Here is a 19,143-nt window from a genome sequence, read left to right on the forward strand (position 1 = left end):
AACACCTATCAACATACAAAGGATTTGCAGTTTTCTGACTCTCAAACTACACGCCTTTAATTTTTCAACAAAGATCACCACAGACATGAAAATTAAAATTTACTTACAAGTTACAAGTGTTCCTGGATTATCACTGCAATGAGAAGAACTTTGACCTTGAGGACATCGAAAATGTCTGCCTATTCAAGATTCTGTAAGATAAAGTTGATGTACAGGGCTCAAGCCATCTAAGAGACCAAAGTGTCTCTTCAAGACAGAGACAATCTTGTGAGGTTAACAAAACATAACTAACAATTCAAACTACCTAATGTGAAAATAAACAGTTACCGTCCTGGAGTTTCATTACTCTTCACATGAGCATTCAGTCCTATTCCATACACAGGGATAGCATACAGATCACCATTTTTCCCATCACCTAAATCTCTTTATAAACTTGCCTGACCTTAACTTCTCTCTTCTGTACCTTAGCTCCTAAATTGCGAAAGTCTTTCCTGAAAAAAAATCTACTTCTGTCTTTAGCTGTTACTTTGACCCTGGATTACAAATTTTTATGTGATCACATCATAGTTTCACAGCAGAGTTTCATTTTCAATCAAAATGAAAGTTTGATTTCTATATTTCTGAATATATGTGTTTACTCATATTACTCACAGCAGAGTTTGTTTGGCTCAAGAATAATTTTATTTCTGTATTTATTTTTTTTCCATATTTCACATATTGGACACAATGGGTGATGGAACAAATTTTTGTGTAAGCGAAAGTTTTAATTCAGATTCTAACTGAAAAGTGTGGTTTATAAAAATTATTATATGCTCTAAATGGGTGCCAAAAAATTTATTCATAATTTTTAAAATTCTCTTCTTAAAATATAAAACACCCAGAATGTGATCCTGGAGACCGGGGATCGAGTCCCGCATCGGGCTCCCTGCATGGAGCCTGCTTTTCCATCTGCCGGTGTCTCTGCCTCTCTCTCTCTCTGTCTCTCATGAACAAAATCTTTTCTAAATAAATAAATAAATAAATAAATAAATAAATAAATAAATAACTTCCATAAAGACTGTAATTTAAGTCAGTTATGAAATTTTATTTAATTATATCTTCTCTAGACAATCCATGAGCCACATGACTTTATCAACTAAAAATCTGTAGTTAAAAAAACGTCCTCATCCCTATACATCAAGATTTCCATTTGGTAATGTATAAAATGGGAATGTTAGTAATACCTATCTCATAAAGCTTTGTGGAAAACAAGTAAAATTACCTATGCAAAGAGCTTAATATTTAGTACAATACCAACTGCACATTACATAGTCCAAAATGTTACCTAGGAACAGGAAGTAACTCTTGCAACGTAAAAAGTACTCAAGAACACCTATTGAGTGAGTAGGCTCTCACAAGTAGACATATTGTTAGAATACTACTAGCAGTAAGTGATCAACAAAACAGACGTCAAGTAGTTAACTGAGAAAGACCTCATCCAACTTGCTAAATTTTGGTAGTTTCCTTAGAGCCAAGGTATCCCAAGGCTCTTTAATTAAAAAAGAAAGATAATAATCTTCTCTACCTTAAACATCTCCAGAGTTTCTCCTGCTGACCGGGATTCACCAATGGTAATCAACTCTGATGTCATATATATAGTAAGTACTCTTTGGTCTGCAAACCACTCTCTTCTACTTACTCCCAATTAAGCTATCTAATTCAGAGCTTACTACTGTGTATCCAAGCTCTGACAACAATCTAACTGAGCTCCTCTATTCAGTAGATTTCATTTCAAATACATCCTGGAGAATACTACCAACAAAAAATGTTAGAGGTCTTATTTTAATGTCACTTTAACTCTCCCCAACTAAAAATGCTTCATACCATCTACTCAACTGTCTAAATTTTTTGGAGTAAATATCCAATATTGTCTTTCTGTGCCTGTGCCTCATTACATGAAACTCCATACCATTTAAACTGATCTCTTGATGAAATCATAAGCCTGAGAGAGATAATAATTCTTGCCTTACTCATGTCATTTCATTGTCTCTATTTTATAACCATGAAGTCACAAACACCCTATCATAAAGTCTTCAATCTACTGGCTGTCAACAATGTACCTAAAGCACTTAGAGCCCAGAACTTTAAGTTTCAACTAATCAAATAGTGTTTGTATCCAGAACATAAATAAATGTCTTTCTCTATATTTTTCCCCACAGGTGAAATGCCTTACATTCCCCAAACCATACTGTAAACAGCTAGAGAAAACTTGGCCATGCTTTACACCTCTCTTCAAGACACTACAGTACCTAACCTACTACCAAGACATTAGATAATCAATGAATGAGGCCAAGGCTATGGAGAAGGACTAGTGCAAGAACCACAACTGTGAAAAACAAATACAAAGTGGCTCAAAGAGAATCCACAGGAATATTTTGTAAGAATGTACTATATATCCTCTATGCTTGCTATCAAAATAAGATGGCCCAACAAAGCTGAATTCACTCCTTGGTATATAATTGTTAAAATCTTAAGCAAAAGGGGCATTAGGCATTAATAACCAAGCACATCTTTGGGCATCGTGAAAATGAACAGAACTCATCCTGAAAAAATACTGAAACAGAAGATAGATCTGGGTTTTAGCCCTAGATTCACATCTTTCCTTCTGTGACACGAGAGCCTAATTTCACCAAATCTCAGTTTCTTCAACTAAAAACTGAGAAGGGTACACTGGCTAATTCCTCCAAGTTTTTATAAAATGTCAGATTCACATTAAATTCCGTTCTAACTTACTTAATGTGCCAGCTTCTAAAGATTAAAAAAAAAGAAGTATATGCTATCTCCTTTGAAGAAGCTTAATCACAGGGGATCCCTGGGTTTGGCGCCTGCCTGTGGCCCAGGGCGCGATCCTGGAGACCCGGGATCGAGTCCCATGTCGGGCTCCCAGTGCATGGAGCCTGCTTCTCCCTCTGCCTGTGTCTCTGCCTCTCTCTCTCTCTCTCTCTATCATATAAAAAAAAAAAAAAAAAGCTTAATCACAGGGCAGCCCAGGTGGCTCAGCAGTTTAGCGCCCCTTTCAGCCCAGGGCCTGATGGGGGGGGGGGGGGGAATGGAGTCCCATGTCCAGCTCCCCCTGCATGGTGCCTGCTTCTCCCTCTGCCTATGTCTGTGCCTCTCTCTCTCTCTGTGTCTCTCTCATGAATAAATATATAAATAAAATCTTTAAAAAAAGCTTAATCACATAAAATGAATATGACAATACAATGCGGTACATACAATAGAGATATGCAAAAGTTGTACTGAGAAGAAACGAGCATGAGTTCACGTAAAGGAGGTGTCATTCCAAAAAATACCAAAAAGGATATGTAAAATTGAGTTCCTGCTAGAAACCAATGATTTACCCTCCCCAATCACATTTGCTAAAATCTAAGAAGATAAGCTTAGCAAATCACTAATCTCCTTGAAGAAATCAAACATTAAGAAGTGTTAACCCTTTTATCAATTTACGAAGTTGGGATTGCTCATTAAGCACACTTTCCCCTGACCTACATAAAATCTATCAAACTTCTAAGTGGATTGCATCTAAATGATCTAAGAACTATATTCTTACACACAATGGTAAATTGCCAGCATTTAAGTCAACTGCTGCTGAGTTACAAATTAACTTTATGTGACAGAAAATTTCAGCCTAGTACATAATACAGTATTACTTTTTACCAAAGTCAAGATTTGCTAAAATCTGCCCCATACTCATTTTCTATAAAAATTAATTTTTATAAAATGAAATCATAAGTATGACACAAGCTAACCCAGTTTTTTTTTTTAATTTTTTTATTTAATCATGAGAGAGAGAGAGAGAGAGAGGCAGAGACACAGGCAGAGGGAGAAGCAGGCTCCATGCTGGGAGCCCCACATAGGACTTGATCCCGGGTCTCCAGGATCAGGCCCTGGACTGAAGGCGGCCCTAAACCACTGAGCCACCTGGGCTACCCTAACCCAGTTTTAAATTAAAAGCAATAGACAAGTAAATAATTGACAAGATTTTTTTCTTTCCTTTTTTTTTTTTAAAGGTTTTATTTATTTATTCATTCATGAAAGACACAGAGAGAGGCAGAGATACAGACAGAGGGAGAAGCAGGCTCCATGCAGGGAGCCCAATAAGGGACTCGATCCCAGGACCCCGGGATCACGACCTAAACCAAAGGCAGATGCTCAACCACTGAGCCACCCAGGCGCCCTGATATAGATTTTCTTAAAATTATTATGTGGTCCCCCTTGCCTAAACAGTGTCTTTAGTTTCTGTCCATTGAGACAATAACTATTAAGTCTCCATTGTATATATATATACACCTGTATACGTATCTACATCTATACATGCAGGGAGAGAGAGACAGAGACCCTGTAGGAAAGAGTATTTATCAAAACATGTCAAACATAGTCTAACAGCTATTAAACCTGCGATTCTGGCCCATTAATAGATAACTTATGGAACAATAGATTCAAATATATCTTCATATAAACAATAACAGAATTTCAAATTGGGGGAAAGGATAAAATGTTCATGCAACCGTACTATGACAAATGGCTATCTACACCATGCAGAAAGATTAATTCTACTGAAATGTCATCAGTTTTTACCCTTTAGGTTACTTCTGATGACCAGAAGGAACAGTGTTGATTCTTGGATTCTTGATATCTCACAATGAGCACACTGCCAGTTTTGACAAGAACAGAAATTGGTACAATTTATAAAGAGATTTAATCTGGCAATATGTATCAAAATTTAAATTGTATAAATTAAAATGTACAAACCACCACCCTACCTCTGAAAATATTGGAAGCAAATAAACAAACAAATGTACCAAGGTATATACCCAATGAATTTTTATTTTTAACAATGAAAAATCAGAAAGCTATCAATCATGATTTGTCAAATTACGGTACAGCTATATATTATTTAGACATTTAAAATGGTAGCTCTTTACATACTGATTAGTGATGCATTTATTATTTAGTAGGAAAAGTAATTATAGTATATATCATGTGATTCTGTTTGTGGATTTTATTGTTATTTTATTAACTAATGGTGAAGGAGTACATGTACACAAAAGCATTAAAGAAGTCTGGACTGCAGCAATTTTTTCTAGCTATTTCTCCTGAGGCAAAGAAAACAAAAGCACAAGTAAGGAGACAATCAACAAAACTACAGACAACCTATTGCATGGAAAATATTTGCAAATGACATATCTGATAAAGGATTAATATCCCAACTATATAAAGAACTTATAAAACCCAACACAAAGAAAACAAAATAAAAAACAAGAAGACATGAACAAAAATTTCTCCAAAGAAGATATTCAAATGGCCAACAGACACATGAAAAGATGTTCATCATCACTTATCAGAGAAATGAAAATCAAAATTGCAATGAGATAATACCTCCCATCTGTCAGGGTGGCAAAAATGAGAAGCAGAAGAAACAAGTGTTGACAAGGATGTGGAGAAAAATGAACACTCCTGCAAATTGGTGCAGGCACTATGGAAAACAGCATGGAGGTTCCTCAAAAAGTTAAAAACAGAACTACCCTATGATTCAGCAATTACACCACTGGGTATTTACCGCCAAAATATAAAAACACTAATTCAAAGGGATGGATGCACTCCTATGTTTACAGCAGCATTATTTACAATAGCGAATTATGGAAGCAGTCCAAGTGTCCATCAACTGATGAAAGGATAAAGATATGATGTATCACACACACATTCCCCACAAGAAAGAATATTATTCAGTCATGAAGCATGAAATCTTGCCATTTGCAATGACATGGACAGAGCTGGAGAGTATAACACTAAGTGATAGAAGTCAGAGAAAAATACCATAGGATTTCACTGATCTGCAGAATTTAAGAAACAAATTAAATAAGAGGTGGAAAAAAGAGATGAAAACCAAAAACAAACTTTTTAACTATATAGAACTGATGGTTAACAGAGGGGAGGAAGTTGGGGGGATAGGTTAAATAGGTGATGGGGATTAATTAGTACCTTTATGATGATGAGCACTAGATGATATACAGAATCACTGAGTCACTATATTGTACACTTGAAACTAATAACACCGTGTTAACTACCTAGAAGTAAAATTAAAACCTAAAAAAAAAAAAATTCTGGAACCATTTTTAGCATCAATTTTGTTACAACGGCTATTTCTGGATGCAGGACTTTCACTTTCCCTGGTCTCCTTAAAAATCACATTTATGGGGACGCCTGGGTGGCTCAGAGTTTGAGCGTCTGTCTTTGGCTCAGGGCATGATCCCAGCGCCCTGGGATCGAGTCCCACATCAGACTCCCTGTGAGAAGCCTGCTTCTCCCTCTGCCTATGTCTCTTTCTCTGTGTCTCTCATGAATAAATAAAATCTTTTAAAAAAAATCACACTTATAATCAGAGGTAAAAATACTTATTTCCATTTTGAAAAAGAAAAAAAGACAACACTTTTTATGCAACACCAAGAAATAAAGAACCTGAATATGTTGCCCTTGAAGAGCCAGTCCAACTAAAAGAATAAGACAATGACCCCCACCTACTATTCCCATTCTAGCCCCCAATCTGCCATCCCAGTGTAGGTTTGCCTTCCCATTCAACTATCTTCCCTACATGGTCACTCATATTTAGTTGTCCAACTGTTACCTTTACATATATGTAAGAGGGAAAACAGAACTGTGAAAAGAAAATGAGATTTGGAATCAGAAGAGCTGTATGTAAGTCCTATTCCCACTAACAACTGTGTGACTCAGACTAACCTGATCAAACTTAAATTATTATTATTTTTTTGTTTGGTAAGATTTTTTAAGTAAGCTCTACACCTAACATGGGGCTCGAATTCACAGCACCAGGAGTCCACAGACAGAGCCAGCCAAGCACCCTTAAACTTGTTATTTTCATTACAAAGAGAAACTCCCAATCTCACAGGGTTGATGTGAAAATGCAAAGAACCTACAGATAAACTGAGGAGTTATGCAAACTGATAATGCAATACAAAAGTCAGATACTGTTGGTTAACTAACCCAGGTCTCTGCCCCCAGGCACAGGACTAGCACTCAGCAGATGCTAAATATCCTCCATTAGCAATCATGCTTCTGATACCACAAACTTGACAAATCCACATTTCAATTCAGTGCTTCTCCTTTGAAACTATTCCCTAACTTCTTTTGTTAAAAAAGCTATCATTCTCCCATTGTTCACAACTTCAGTTATTTCCATCTAAAAGCCTATCCATTTTTCCTTTAGAATCCAATCCTTAATTTTCCAATGACATAACTCTTATTTTAGAGCCTGGAAACTCTTCTTGCTGCCTTTAAGGCTCCATCTTGCTCCAAGTCTTCCTGAGCAGTTAGAACCAGTTACACCAGTTATTAACTACTGTCTCCAGGCTGCACCCCTCAAGAACCTTCCCTAGATCCTCACAGTTGCCTACAGCAAGACACAAATCAATGGCCTACCACCCTCTGTAGCTTGTTTCTTTGTAGCTCTCTCCTGTGACCTCAAGTATAGTACCTCACAGTTTCACTGAATTTCATTATGTCTTCTCCTTGAAGAATGTGAATTTGCCAACGCTGGCTTAAAGCTACATAAATATTAAAATAAAAGTACAGGCTTTGAAGCAAGATTTACCTCTGTGTGAATCCCATCTCTCCCAATGAGGCTCAAATAACCTTTGCACTTCAGTTGACCACCCATAAACTGAAATGATACCTTTTACAGAATGTATTTCAGACTCCTTTCCAGCGCAAGGACTATAATAAAAGCTCTAAAAATGGTGGCGATTATAACTTTAACTCTGACATTCATGGACTTCATAATTAAGCCCTAGTTTACCTTTCTAGAAATATTTCCAACTACTCTTCTACATGAAACTTATATTCTCTCACTTTATATTGCCCTGCTGGAATCAATTTCCCCAATTTCTGCTAATCTGATTTTTACTCATCCAAGTACAGTGCAAAAACATGGTTCATTAGCACTACTGGGAAGTTTTCCCTAACCGTGGGTGGCCCACAAGCACTCTTTTCCCTCTGAATTTACAGAGCTCTTACTAGCTACATAAGGTAGTAGGAATTATCAGAGGAAGAAAAAAAAAAATCTCACATCATAAAAAGACATTTGCCCTGCTTGGATACTCTTGGGATACATTCAGCTATAAGTGAGGGGGCGAGTAGCGATATAAAAGCATCTCCTTTATATATATATGTAAAACACTATCCAATTTATCAACCGGAGATTTACAATTTCCTCTTTGAGAGGCTGCCACCATAATGATTAGGTCAGCTATTCCAGTTTACTGTCAACTATTTAAAATTTAAAATTAGCTTCCTTATGGGGAAAACAAAGGGAAAGACTTCAATTTCTGATGTCCCAAACTGAATACATTTAAGTCATTACTCACTCTCAATTTGTTAAACATCCAACATTAGCCAGAAACTGTGCTAGGTGTTGGAATTACAATTTCCCACAAGTTGCTTTCAAGTCTAGTAGAATTCACAAAATCTGGACAAACTAGATACGTTGGACCAAAAGTTTCATGGAGAAAGAACAAGACTTAGGAATAATTTTGTCTGATTTGTAATTCTGCAAATTGCAGAATATGATTCCATGGAGGGGTCACTGCGTGCTGCACCAATGAAAATAATGTTCACCACATATGGAAAATCTTAGGTTACCCAGGGGACTGAAAATGGGACTTCGAACCCTCCATATCAGATTATTTCTATCTGATCCTACCTTTTTCTCTGCCAAGGGGGGGAAAAAGAGTAAGTCAGCCATTTTCCTCACATTCTCCCAAAGAGAACCTTTTCCATAGAAGTTCAGAGCCTCCTAAACAAAGCTATAACTAGACAAGCAACTTCATATACAGATAGCACCAAAAGAATAGAGACAACAGGAATACTTTTAATAGTATGGCTTCTGGGCTTTTTTTCCCTATTCATACCAAAAAAAAAAAAAAATGTATGTGTATATACAAACAGTTTGGTTTTATAAAAATGAGATGATGAACATCATGCATATGCTATACAGCTTGTTTGAATTGAATAATACAATGTGGGAATATTTCCATCAATACATATTAATGTATTTCACATTTGCTGTCCTGCCATTCATAAAAATTATGTAAAATGCATGACTTGCAGATAATTTGAATTTGGAATATTAGTAAATCTAAAAAACAAAAGTCCCAATACAGAATATCACTAGATGTCATTTTGAATTAGCCTCACTCATAAAAAACTTAATTCACTTTGTAATTATTAGGGTATTTAAACATGTTTTTTTTAATATATGCTATGTCACTTCGTAACTTCTGCTTAACAGAAATACAAAAAGAAAGTTAAAATGAAATTCAGTCAAATTTACTAGATAACAGTTCTTCCTCTAAATTATGCCACGTATGGAAGCCACATCCATTTTTTTCTGTATTCTTGTCAGCAATTAAAATAAAACATCCAGGACTGTGCACAGTATAATTTTTAAGGGATGGCAATACCAAGTTGTGACATTCCCTTTAAAAGTGAATTCAGGTTTTCTAAATTCTTTAATATATGGACATAATTATGTCTATAGCAAAAGTGTTACATTTCTACGCTTCATTTTATGATAGTTTGAAAATGAAATCAAAATTATATATAGCAAATATTGAATTAGCTTTGTTCTATTAAACAAAGACCATCTGTAAACACAATAGCAACATCAAAAAAAAAGGATGTGCACATCTGGAATTTGCATACAATGGCTAAAACAACCATGGATATATTAACAATACGGTACTAATCTGACTAATATTTTAACAGATATTCTGGATAGCTGCTGATCAACTACATGTAGAATATGAGGGAAAAAATAATGTGTATAGTCCCAAACCAGTAACAAAGAAATGGAAAAGGGATTGCAATTATTTTCATCCCTTATCATAATTACAAGCCAATAGAATATTAGAATTCAAAAGAGCAAAATCTTGGAGGTGGGAAAGAGGGTGGGGTGTCATTTCATAATACTCAGGGTACTCACTAAACAGCTATGAAAGAAGAAACAAATCAATGAAAGAAAGGGTGCATGACAGCACTCATATTAGGAGAAAGTAATTTAAAAGGACCTCAACTTTACCGAGGGATGGAAAGAAATGCCATCCTCTCAGGGACCATACCACAGAGGTCTTCTTACAGGCAATTAGGTTTATTAGGCCCACAATAATAAACAAATCAGAAATGTGACAATTAAAATTTACATACTTTTATGTACAACAGTAAGTACAACATCAACCTAGCACTCTACAATCTGCTTCTCTAGCATTTTATCTATTCCAGTCTCTCAAAGCAGCCAACATTCGCAATTTATCTTCTTTAAAATTCCCCATGGTTCAAAATTTCCTACAATCTTTTATTCAAAGGTTACATACAAAGTTCTTGTTCATCATTCATGTTGCAGGAGCTAAAACTGTGTTGCAGGGGTTTAACATTTCTTGAATGTAGTACAAGTTGCCTTCTAGCCTTTCATGCTAGAAAGCTTTCATGCTGCTGGGTTTTCTGGAACAAATCTCTGTGGCTTTTGCAACGGGATGGTTACAGTATGGTACTGTTTCCTTACTATTACCGCAGGCCCCCGAGTATCTGTAGAGTCTTCACTATTACCATTCTCAGAGTACCCTCCCGTTCATTGCTATTAGTCCACCTGCAGTACCCTTTCCATTTTTTCTTGTATATGCCAATTATCTCAGAGCCCTCCCGTTTACTATTCCTGCTGCCAAGAATGTTTTTGCCCCAGATAGTCACACAGCTAGCTTTCTCACTTTTCCTGGGTCTTCATTCCAAAGTTACCAATGAGTGAGGACTTCTGAAGTTTCAATCCCCTAATCCTGATACTCATCTCCTCTCTTCTGCTTTTCCTCCACTTCCTAGCATGTATCTTTTACTCCTTACTTATTTTTCTCCAATAAGTATGGGGATTTGGCTTGTTTGCTGCCAAATTCCTAGCATTTCTTGACCAGTACCTAGCACAGAGTAGGTACGTGATAAATCCCAAGCCAACAGGTGTTGAGGTGACTAGGACATCTTTTTAAGGAAAAGTGATGTGACTTATTCATGTCAGATCATGCCTCTAAAATATCCCCCTACACTCCATAAAACCCAAATCTCCTTTTAGTAACTTTCTTTCAAACTTGCAAATACTGCAAACTTGCAATAATGCTCCAACAGTGTAAGTCAATATTAACTGCATGAATGAATGTATAGAGAGAGGTACTGCCAGATTTTCACTTGAGCTTCTTGAGCCACTATTATCTATACTACAAATGAAAAGCTTAATTGGGATTAGAAAAGAGTGTTATGCAAAAAAAGAACATTTTACTAGATATTCCTGTTTTATTTTTTATTTTTTTAAAGATTTATTTATTTATTTATTTATTTATTTATTTATTTATTTAGAGAGAAAGAGAGAGAGGCAGAGACACAGGCAGAGGGAGAAGCAGGCTCCATGCAGGGAGCCCAATGTGGGACTCGATCCCAGGTGTCCAGGATCACACCCCAGGCTGCAGGTGGCGCTAAACTGCTGCGCCACCGGGGCTGCCCAATATTCCTGTTTTAAAAAACAAAAGCCCCATGTATCTGCAAAGTAAAGCCTGTAGCAGGTGCTCGAACATTTGATGAATACATGAAGATTTAAAGACAGTCTCAAAATCAGAAGCCAAATACAAGCTCTTCTCAGGCTAATACAATAAAAATTTAGGTTCAGAAGTGTGGCTTTTCAAAAACAAAGGTCTTGTGTCCTCTGCCCTTTTGGACTTTATGAATTTGATTTGCTAAAAGTCAATCTGCCACGCATTCTGAACTTGTATTTGTTAGCAAGAGCCAGAAAAACTTTTTGAGACAAGAGTACTGCTTCACCCTGTCATCCAACATCAAAAGAACTAGGTCAATAATTAACCCTAAATTTGACTGACATGAAAAGATTCAAAATCAACTAAATAAAATTACTTTTAGGGATCCCTGGGTGGCGCAGCGGTTTGGCGCCTGCCTTTGGCCCAGGGCGCGGGCTCCTGGTGCATGGAGCCTGCTTCTCCCTCTGCCTGTGTCTCTGCCTCTCTCTCTCTGTGACTATCATAAATAAAAAAATAAAATAAAAATTAAATTACTTTTAAAAAGTAGTCTTGGGGGGGGGGGGGGGGGAGGATCCCTGGGTGGCTCAGCGGTTTGGCGCCTGCCTTTTGGTCCAGGGCGCGATCCTGGAGTCCCTGCATGGAGTCTCGCGTCGGGCTCCCGGCATGGAGCCTGCTTCTCCCTCCTCCTGTGTCCCTGCCTCTCTCTCTCTCTCTATGTCTATAATTAATAAATAAATAAATAAATAAATAAATAAATAAATAAATAAATAAATAAATAAATCTTTAAAAAAAAATTGTCTGGGCAGCCCGGGTGCTTTAGCAGTTTAGTGCTGCCTTCAGCCCAGGGCCTGATCCTGGAGACCCGGGATCGAGTCCCACATCGGGCTCCCTACATGGAGCCTGCTTCTCCCTCTGCCTATGTCTCTGCCTCTCTCTCTCTCTCTCTCTCATAAATGAAATCTTAAAAAAATAAAAATAGATAAATAAATAAATAAAAAGTAGTCTGAGTTTACATTTAATTTTCATCAACAGATATTTATCAACAAACACCAACATAAAACATTTCTTTTATAAAACTCTATTTAGGTCTGAAACACAACATGAACACTAAAATGACAAATGTTACTGAGAAAATGTGTTCACTTAGGCCACATTCTGTCATTCTGTTAGAACTAGAAAGCAAAAATATCTTCTCACCCCTAGCTTATAAACCAAATAACCTCCAAAATAAAATCCCCACGGTACTCGGAATGGGAGAGACCTCTTTGTATCAAATACAGAAATATAATAATGTGATTCTTGATTAAACATAGATTTGTCTATTTAAAAGTCGTCTCCTCCTAAGTTCCTAACTTCCCAATTCTTTGGATAAATCATGCAAGCAGCATCAACACAAAAACCCAGAACCTATACAATAAAACGATAGGCACATTTTCACAGGGCCCAAATCACTGCTCTATGTACATACAGTAAACTGGAAGCAAACATTGTTACCTAGCTTAAATTCTTGCAGTAATGACTCTGTCAACAGAGAGCATATTAGTCCTCCTTGGCATCCTGGCACACACCACCTCGTGCTATGACCACACTTTCAAGAGTCATGATGGAAAAGACTAGATTACGAAACCATAACAATAAACATAGTACATCCACCAGGCGGTGGAAGAAACTATTCCCCTCAAAAGCTGCCATTTCTCCTGTTCTTCTGCTCCTCCTAAGGAAGTTGTGAAATCCGCAAACACACCCCATCCCAAATCTTATCGGTGGGGCTGGCGGAGGCTGAGTCATTGCTAGGAGTAACTTTATACCCATCGCACTCCGGGGTCGGGACAAAGGCATCCTCCGATCCTCCCGCTGCGCGCTTCGCTCGGCCTCGGCCCAATTCCGCTCTCCGGTTTCTCAAGTCAGAGACGGCGTGAAGGCGACGCCTGCCACAGTGACGACGAGACAGGAGGCAGCTTCCCTCGCCCTCCGCCGCTCCGAAAGCCGAATCGCCGAATCGCGGCTGGCCCGGGGCGCGGACAGGGAGGGACCCCGGGGCCGCCGCCACGGGAGCCGCACGTAGGCCCGCACCGGGCGAGCCCGCCCCACCCCGCCCGCAGCCCCGGGGGCTTCGACTCCAACCGCGCGTCTCCTCAGGGGCCGTCGAGCCAGGGCGGCAGCCGCAGGGCAGCACCTGCCGCGCCCGGATGCGCACACACCTGCGCGCGGGCGGCGCCCCCGGCCCACTGCGCCCGAACTCGCCGAGCAGCCGCGGAGCCAGATGGGGGAAGGGGCCACGGGCGGCGACGGCACTCACCTGGCAGCACCGCCTCCTCTGCCGGTGGCAGCAGCAGAGCCGGCGGCCCCTGGCACCATCTTCCGCCGCCGCCTCCTCCTCGGCGGCGGCTACCAACCGCCCATCGGGCACCGCCAACCGACACAACCGCCGGCGTCCCGGGTGCCGGTCACGGCCCCAGACTCCGGGCGGGAGGGAGGGGTCGGGGCAGAGGGGGTAAGCTGTCAGGCCCCTCGGCTCTGGGTCGGGGGCCGGGAGTCAGGGGGCCGCGGCCGGTCAGAGCCGAGGGGCCGGAGCGACGCGGGAACCCGAAGGCAGCGCCGAGGGCTCGGCAGGGCCGCGGACTCCGCCGCGGTGGGGTTTGTTATTGTCGACTCCGTCCCTTCCTCCGCGGAGCATGCCGGGAAACGGTGGGCGGGGGGAGGGGCGCGCCGGGCGACCCGGGCGGTGCGGGGAGGCGCGCGCAGGTCCGGAAGTCGGCGGGCAGCCGGGAAGGGGGCGGCCCCGCCCACGGCCGCCGTGGGCCCGCCTGGGACTCGGCTGTCCTCCGGTGACCCAGGGAGACCGCGGGGCGGCCTGTGGCGGTGCGAGCGTCGTCGTCCGGGCGCGTGCTGCCCCAAGGTGATTTTGACCTTCCTTCTGCAGCGAGTTGGCCTGAGCTGCGCCGACCCCGCCGGATTTTGGATTAGCCCCAGGTTCAAGAGCTTACGTGTCTGTCCGCCGGTCGCGGAGGAGCCGGGCACGCCGAGGTTCCGAGCTCTCGTCTCCGGGCCGCCTCCCGGGCCAGGGTCTATGCCCGGCCAGGCCAGCCCGCCACCGACCCCGACCCCGACCCCGACCCCGACCGCGACCCCCGCCGCTGCACCTGCGAGCAGCCCATAGGTGTCTCAGCTAACTGCAAGTGTGGGGCGGCACACTTTGCCTCAGACCAGGTAAGGCAGAGACCAGAGAGCTAAGGTTGTGTCGATTGGAATGAAGGTGTCAGCGGCAAGACCTCCTATTTTCAGCCCTGGAAATACTGAGTTTGTTCTCAGTAGGTTGGCACGAGTACTCTAATGGACAGAAGACAGTTTCGGGGGAATCCCGAATTTGTGAAGACCGGTAAGTCACAAGCAGTGACTTGAGGCCACAAGGCTTTGAGTATTAAAACGTGATGAGCAGAAGTTAGATGTAGAATAATTATATAATGCTCTTTAAGTTCCTGGTATGTCCAGACACTTGGTACGAGTAAAAGCTTAGGGGTGCTACCGCTGTCAAAGGGCTCTTGTTGGGTTTGCATAAAAATGAGTATTATCACCGTCTTCAAAAGCACAAAACAGAATAAATTCTATTAGGTAGTGAAGTTTGCAGTCTTTTATTTGTCAGTGGTGGAAACTGACTTAAAACATTGAACGACTGGTAAGCAATTAGGGATTTTCAGTTTCCTTACACACTTATCCGGCATCTGGGTTATGTTTGAGAAGGGCTTATTTTTACCACTTTGTTTTTAATTTTACACTCCTTCATATCCCAGAGAATCTTGTATTTGGCAAATCATTTCACTTTAGTGTTTTTTGTTGGTGGTTTTTTTTTTTTTTTTTTTTAGGCTGGAGTTTTATACACCCAGAAAGAAGTGAAAATTAAGAGACTAAATTGCTCTTATGCCTAGAGGGAGGTACGAACTGACAAGGCTGAAGTAGGCTGCTGATTTTCTTAGTCACAGCATAGGAACCAGCACACAGAAAATAGGTAGTGAGGAGAGATATTGCCAGAAAATTGGTAAGCAAAACACACTGTCAGGCCTGTAAAGAATATACGGGTGTTTAAACTTCTTAGTTACCACTGACATTCATTACAAATACAATACAGCTTAGAATGTGAAAACATCACTGACTTATGCAAGTGGTAACCTATTAAAAAATAAAATGTTTTAAATGATCATTGTCTCTCTGACCTCTTTCTTTGGAAAAAGAAATTCAGTTCTCAAATCTTAGTCATAAGTTGGAAGAAATGACCAAAAGTAATTGGTTCATACCTTAAAGATTTACATCTCCAGAGTATAAAGGTTAAGAGTTTATATACATTCAATGTTGTTTCTTAGTGGTAAGTATAAATGTGTTAACCTTAGCTTTGTTATATATATGCAGGTATCTGGAGTAAATACTATTACAAGTTACTGATACTGGGCAGCCCTGGTGGCGCAGCGGTTTAGTGCCACCTGCATCCCAGGGTGTGTGATCCTGGAGACCCCGGATCAAGTCCCTCGTCAGGCTCTCTGTATGGTGCCTGCTTCTCCCTCTGCCTGTGTCTCTGCCTCTCTCTCTCTCTCTGTCTCTATGAATAAATAAATAAATAAAATCTTAAAAAAAAAAAGTTACTGCTTAAGGTATGCAGTAATAAGTTTCAACAAGTTACATTTTCTTTTTTAGGGAAGGTATTGAAAACCCTCTACACTCTCCCTTCCTTAGTAAATTAAAGCAGCAAAAATCCTTCATGCAACATTACTCTACCAAGCTTCTTGATAGGAACTCCACAATCTACAGCCTCATGTCCACCTACTGTTCTTTTCTCACTGAAATTGTAAACAAGTTAATAAGGACCTCCAAATTATTGTGTTGAATGGACAGTGCTGACATTTTATTTGCACTTTTTAAAGCACTTGTTATAATCTTTTAACTCCCCTTTTGCAGTGGCTCCCTCTTCACTCTTAAATCTGTCCTTTCATTTGATTCTCTTCCAAATTCTCAAGTAATTGTAATATGACATAAATGGTGCAAATATTCTCTATGGGAGAAGAGATGAGAGACTTAATCTTGTCCTCAATTACATGATTAGTTTTTTTTACATGATTAGTTTTTAATTTTAATAAACATTTATGTCTTTTAATAGATTTATAGTGTGGGCAAAAGAGACTGGTTCTCTTCAGGAGTATGTAGGGATTTCACAGTCTACAGAGAAACACTGTAATATCTCAAATCAGACCTTTAAAATCTTATTTTTCCTTCAGGTCTCCATTTCAGTGTCACTTTCTCAGAGTCCTTCCCTAACATGCCAGTAGTTCCTTTAGAATATTATGTTACAACTTTTACTATTTGTCTAACATGTTGAAATAGAGTCCTTTTTTAATAGAGGAACCGTTTCCCCAATGTGGGGTAAAGTGTTGTACGTACAAACATTTGCTGAAAATGCTTTATACTTTTATTCAGGCCTTCAATTTATACTTGGACTCACCTCAACTAGTCTTTACTGTTTACTCCATCCAACCCATTATGTAGCAACCAATCTCTCCTGCTATTTCTCCTGGCACTTTTGCCTTTTACACTTAGGAGTTTCCTCATCCAGGATTGTTCATCCCATTTTGCCCATTTTTTCAAAGTCATTTTTATTTTTTTTATTTTTTTTATTTTTTAAGATTTTATTTATTTATTCATGACAGTCACAGAGAGAGAGAGAGAGAGGCAGAGACACAGGCAGAGGGAGAAGCAGGCTCCATGCACCGGGAGCCCGACGTGGGATTCGATCCCGGGTCTCCAGGATCGCGCCCTGGGCCAAAGGCAGGCGCCAAACCGCTGCGCCACCCAGGGATCCCTCAAAGTCATTTTTAAAAACAGCTTGGACATCAGCCAACTTCTAACTTCTGGGCAATAATAGTGATCCACATATCCTACTACCTACCTCTGCTTCATACTACACAACTATAAATTTTAGTTTCTCTAAGTCTATGAAACTCTTAAGTTTAGGAACTATGAATTTTTTCTATTTTTAAGTTCCTAGAACTTTCTAGAGGGCTTGGCACATAGCAATTAATAAAATACTTATATTGAAGGTTGACTAAGAAATTATTAGGGGAAATTCCTCTTCTCAAATATCTAAAAGGTTTGTATAAGGGATCATTCAAAGATCACTGTAGTAACAGATTTAAATAACATTAATTCCTTATCCAGAATACATCACGATATTGGGGAGATCACAGTTTACAGTGTAATTTTGTTAACTCTGCCTGATTTGGGATTTTATTATGCATGCATTAGGTATTTCTCAACATAGTGTCACTACCCTCATTTTCTTTTAGGTTATATTCAGCCAGCCAGCAACTGCGATTAACATAATTTGACTTTTTTCAAAGAATGAATCAGTTAATCATTTTTAAAGATTAACTCCTTTTAAAAAGTTTTGGATTTTGTTTTTAAGATCATAGCCAATGATGCATAAAACATGCTCATGTACTACTTAGAGACTTCTGGCACTATGGTTATTAAGTTAATGTTTTTAGTATTGTTTATAGACATTAAAGCTGCCTTACTCAATTGGTCTGTTGGTACTCACATATTATTCATGATAATGATGATAGTAAACTTATGGCTATTTATCTTCAAAGCTAGTGATGAGCTTGATGAGCTAGTGAGCAACACTGTTTCCAATGCCACGGCACATACAGTACTTCCAGCATGCTTAATTTCCCAACAGATTTAAAGCGATAGATTGAGACAAAATATTTTTAGTCATTTTTCACATTAAGTTTGTTTCTCATTACCTTAAAGAGCTTTTTTAATAAAATGTCCAAAGATACAGCCGGACTGTCTTAAAGCAGAAGCTCATCAGTTCATGCAGATATAGATTAGACTGAAACATCAAGTGGTAGTTGGACTAAGGGTGGTGCCTTTCAAAGGTCTTTTATTGTGACTCACGTTACAAAATACATTTTAACATTGTGACCTGGTGCATACATTGAAGCTTCTATCAATGAAACCCTATTTTATGAAAAGAGTTCTTGGAATGCACCATGATATTTTCTAATCTATCTTTGTTCCAATGCTAGTCTTGACCCACTAAATTGATTTTACAAACTTCCAGTGACTTGAAACTTCTTGGAATGGTGACATAGGCCCCAAACCTTGAAATTCTTTGCTTCTGATTTTTCCATCAGTTCTTCCTATTTAGACTACACCCCTCCATAGTGAAGTTTGTGATTATGTTTATTAAAAAAAAAATCATAACCTAACTGAAGCCAGTCCAACACTAGTAAGTGTATCTTAGATGACAGACATGGGCTTTACATTTATAAACCTATTTGTCTTGATAGTACTATCCACTTTCAATTAATTTTCTCTATATTCACAGATGGGGAATTGAGAAGTTAGATTACTAATTCCTTCTAGGTAATGTTCTTCAGCTAGTAACTGTTATGGCTAATATGAGCCCAGCCAATTCAACAGGCAATATCTTTAAACACTATACTATGCTGTCCCTTAATATGGTGGTTTC

The 19,143-nt window shown here is 39.5% G+C and overlaps 2 protein-coding genes across 5 annotated transcripts in view; one reads left to right on the plus strand and one right to left on the minus strand.

Annotated features, from left to right (window-relative positions):
- Positions 1–14,061, minus strand: part of RB1CC1 (RB1 inducible coiled-coil 1) — a 98,089-nt gene extending 84,028 nt beyond the window's left edge. For 3 of the 4 annotated variants that reach the window (XM_025477730.3, XM_025477729.3, XM_025477727.3), the window contains exon 1: positions 13,921–14,061. The gene's annotated coding sequence lies outside the window, so the exon portion shown is untranslated. Of the gene's footprint in view, positions 1–107; positions 192–13,920 lie in introns of all 4 variants that reach the window. The other variant, XM_035708324.2, reaches the window with a different exon arrangement.
- Positions 13,201–19,143, plus strand: part of LOC125753964 (collagen alpha-1(I) chain-like) — a 123,489-nt gene continuing 117,546 nt past the window's right edge. The window contains exons 1-3 of the mRNA XM_049103733.1: positions 13,201–13,346; positions 13,416–13,682; positions 13,761–15,000. Coding sequence (XP_048959690.1) covers positions 13,201–13,346; positions 13,416–13,682; positions 13,761–14,781 — 1,434 coding nt within the window. The 3' untranslated portion in view covers positions 14,782–15,000. The remainder of the gene's footprint in view (positions 13,347–13,415; positions 13,683–13,760; positions 15,001–19,143) is intronic.

Source organism: Canis lupus, chromosome 29 (assembly GCF_003254725.2).
Source record: "Canis lupus dingo isolate Sandy chromosome 29, ASM325472v2, whole genome shotgun sequence".
NCBI lineage: Eukaryota > Metazoa > Chordata > Mammalia > Carnivora > Canidae > Canis > Canis lupus.